This window comes from Cherax quadricarinatus, unplaced genomic scaffold, assembly GCF_038502225.1.
Source record: "Cherax quadricarinatus isolate ZL_2023a unplaced genomic scaffold, ASM3850222v1 Contig5499, whole genome shotgun sequence".
Lineage (NCBI taxonomy): Eukaryota > Metazoa > Arthropoda > Malacostraca > Decapoda > Parastacidae > Cherax > Cherax quadricarinatus.
The window spans coordinates 15,263-18,672 of record NW_027200525.1 but is presented as its reverse complement, the minus strand read 5'-3'; the positions used below and the strand labels follow the sequence as shown (position 1 = coordinate 18,672).

General features: G+C 38.0%; 1 protein-coding gene across 1 annotated transcript; it reads left to right on the top strand.

Moving 5' to 3' along the window:
* The first annotated feature begins 225 nt into the window (after positions 1-225).
* On the top strand, positions 226-1,838 carry LOC138852233 (zinc finger protein 84-like). The gene is made up of 2 exons (XM_070081970.1): positions 226-770; positions 1,052-1,838. Exons 1-2 carry the CDS (start codon positions 475-477, stop codon positions 1,836-1,838), a joined length of 1,083 nt encoding a protein of 360 aa, XP_069938071.1. The 5' UTR covers positions 226-474.
* The last annotated feature ends 1,572 nt before the right edge of the window (positions 1,839-3,410 follow it).

Genomic DNA, 3,410 nt, shown 5'->3' with positions numbered 1-3,410 from the left:
CACCTCAAAACTTTAAGGGTGATGGACTGATTACATCGTCTTCAAGTATCTTCTGCTTCTATCAACTTTTCTGTACTCGACTGAAGAAGCCTACTGTGTAGGGGAAACGTTTCGAAATAAAGATACCTAACTGTTGCATATGTGTCTTACCTAACAATCTGTCGGTATTTTATACCATTTTAATGTTCAACACATTATATATTTTCAATTACTTTGCAGGTCATCCTGACACCTGAGGCTGGTTCTTGTTGTGTCAATACTTCAGGTATCCTGACACCAGAAGTGTCAATACATCAGGTATCCTGACGCAATATTCTGGTACTTGTAGTTGCAATACTGCACTTGTACTCGTAGTGCAAGTATCACTGTTACAAATCTAAAGGTTCTCTAAATGCTTTATATGCAGTGTTAATATAGTGACTATACTAAAAACATATTTAAGTAAATTAATATTCGACAATATCATTACTCATTATGTTTAAAACACCTGAAAAGCTGTGTTTTGAGGCAATACAATGTAGAGGTGTTGATCAACATTCACACTCACTACAGCAATCTTCTTCTCAACAACCTCAGTTTGTATCTCTGACCAGAGTTATTAAAGACTGTAGAACACTCCAGTGTTCATTGTGTCTAGAAGAGTTTTCTGATAATTGTAATTTACTAAAACACATGAGAACTCACACCGGGGAGAAACCATATCAGTGTTTAGTGTGTCTGAAAAACTTTTCTCAAAAGAGTACATCGACACCATGCCTAACCCTTCTAGGGTAGGGTAGGTGCCTGAGCCCGAGCTTTTAGCTCATAAGACTGTCATTCCCATTATCCCCCTTGTGGCGGGGATGGCAGACCAGAGAGGCCTAGCTTGTGGCTAGGCCTGTGGACAGTTGGTCCCAAAGATGAGGAGGTACTTGTGCCTCCTCCCATGGGAGACTTAGGTCTCAGACACTCCCTAAAGAGGGAGCCAAGGCCGGGCCACCACTTGGAAAAGGCCCGGGCCGGGAGAATACCGGCTAATCTTTAATAATAATCAAAAGAGTAATTTGAGAAGACATTTGCTAATGCATACTGGAGAGAAACCATATCAGTGTTCAAAATGTCTGAAAGACTTTTCACAAAAGTATAAATTAGTTGGTCATATGAGAACTCATACTGGAGAGAAACCATTTCAGTGTTCACAATGTCTGAAAGACTTTTCACAAAAGTTTAAATTAGTTGGTCACATGAGAACTCATACTGGAGAGAAACCATATCAGTGTTCAGTGTGTCTGAAAGACTTTTCACAAAGGTCTGAATTAGCATGTCACATGAGAAGTCATACTGAAGAGAAACCACATCAGTGTTCAATGTGTTCGAAAAACTTTTCTCGAAAAACAACTTTAGTAATTCACATGAGAACTCATACAGGAGAGAAGCCATATCAGTGTACAGAATGTATGAATAATTTTTCTCACAAATCAACATTAGTAGATCACATGAGAGTTCATAATGGAGAGAAACCTTATCAGTGTTCAGTGTGTCTGAAAGACTTTTCTCATAAATCTTTATTAATAAGTCACATGAGAACTCATACTGGAGAGAAACCATATCAGTGTTCAGTGTGTCTGCAAGGCTTTTCTCATAATACAACTTTAGTAAATCACATGAGAACTCATACAGGAGAGAAAACATATCAGTGTTCAGAATGTATGAATAAATTTTCTCGAAAAACAACTTTAGTAAATCACATGAGAACTCATACTGGAGAGAAACCATATCAGTGTTCAGTGTGTCAAAAAAACTTTTCTCGAAAGTTTCGTTTAGTAAGTCACATGAGAACTCATACTAGAAAGTTATGATTCCTGAAAGTATATCATTAAAAAAATAAGTATATCAATGTTTTTGTCTGGTTTACTAAAGATGACTTACCTAACTTATGAAATAATTTTTGAGCGTTTTTTTCTTCTGGCAGATTCTGACATTGGGCCAGACTTGTCTGGCAGTTTTCTGTGTACAGAAAAAACGTTTTGCGTGCAGCACAACTGGTGATATCTATCAAATAAACAACCCATTAATTCCTACCCACAGTTTTACTCTGCCACAATGCCACCTTCAAAAGCTCAGTGAATGTCATTTTTAATATAAGTCTTTTTTGTATATTCTTTATGATAATGACATTGTCAAGTTCAGGTCATAATTCTTAAAAGGTAAATAAAATAAATCATTACCAGTAGTGTTTCGCCCTGGGCAAGTCTGGGGTCTGTTTCACCCTGGCTAGCAACTAAGTAACAGAACTGAATATCTTGTTCTGAAGAAAATCATGAAGGGTTCAATAGAAAATCATCACAATGCGTCGTTCGGTTTAGATTAATTTTCTTAAAAAAAAGAACGCACAAAAAAAGGGTTTTATATTAATTCTTTTAAATGGTGTCACCGTAAAACATTGCACTTAAAATAAATTTACACTGAGTTCACTTAATAAGGTAGTATACAATACACAATATTCTGTCTTAATTATAATAACGAAAGACATCCATTTCACGTAATATAACACTTTGCTTGACTCAACCCAATGAGTCAGAAGGCATAACATTTATTTAATAATTCACTCATACAATACGCCGTAGCATAACTAGAACGAAGAATATTCATTACTCTCCTATAATTAGTAAAAATTTTCATAATACACTAAGTGGGAATAGGAATGTTCTACACTTAAAGGAGTTTTCAGATGAGTCTGTTTCCCATTACTTTCTCGCATTCCTCTTTAAGCAAATGTCGCTTAAACTAGCTCCTGGCAGAGCCAGGGACAAACACCAGTGGGATAAGACACATATGCAACAGTTAGGTATCTTTATTTCGAAACGTTTCGCCTACACAGTAGGCTTCTTCAGTCGAGTACAGAAAAGTTGATAGAAGCAGAAGAGACTTGAAGACGATGTAATCAGTCCATCACCCTTAAAGTTTTGAGGTGGTCAGTCCCTCAGTCTGGAGAAGAGCATTGTTCCATAGTCTGAAACAGATGTTCAATCTGTCAGACACTGCAACACAAGGGTATCTTGGTACAGACCTGCAATCAGTTTCTACAACCTCTACTAGTGAGAACGGCTGGATTTGAGAGGGACCTGACCTCCCAACATCTGCGTTCTTACTTCTACTAGTGACCTTCGTCTCACCTCCTGGCGCTATATAAGGCTCCATCCTGTCGCTTCAGCTCCATACATTACATTACGAGTAGTACATAGTACACACACTCAGTTCACGGAGTTCACTACCTTATCACAAGATAGGCGCATGGCTTCTGGCGAAAAGAAGAGGCTACGATGCTCCATGAACACGACGGAGGACTCGGATTTGGAAATGTGGGGCGCAATTCTAGCGAAGAAGTTGCGAGAGGAAGAGGAAGATCCTGCTCACATTGTAGCAGATCT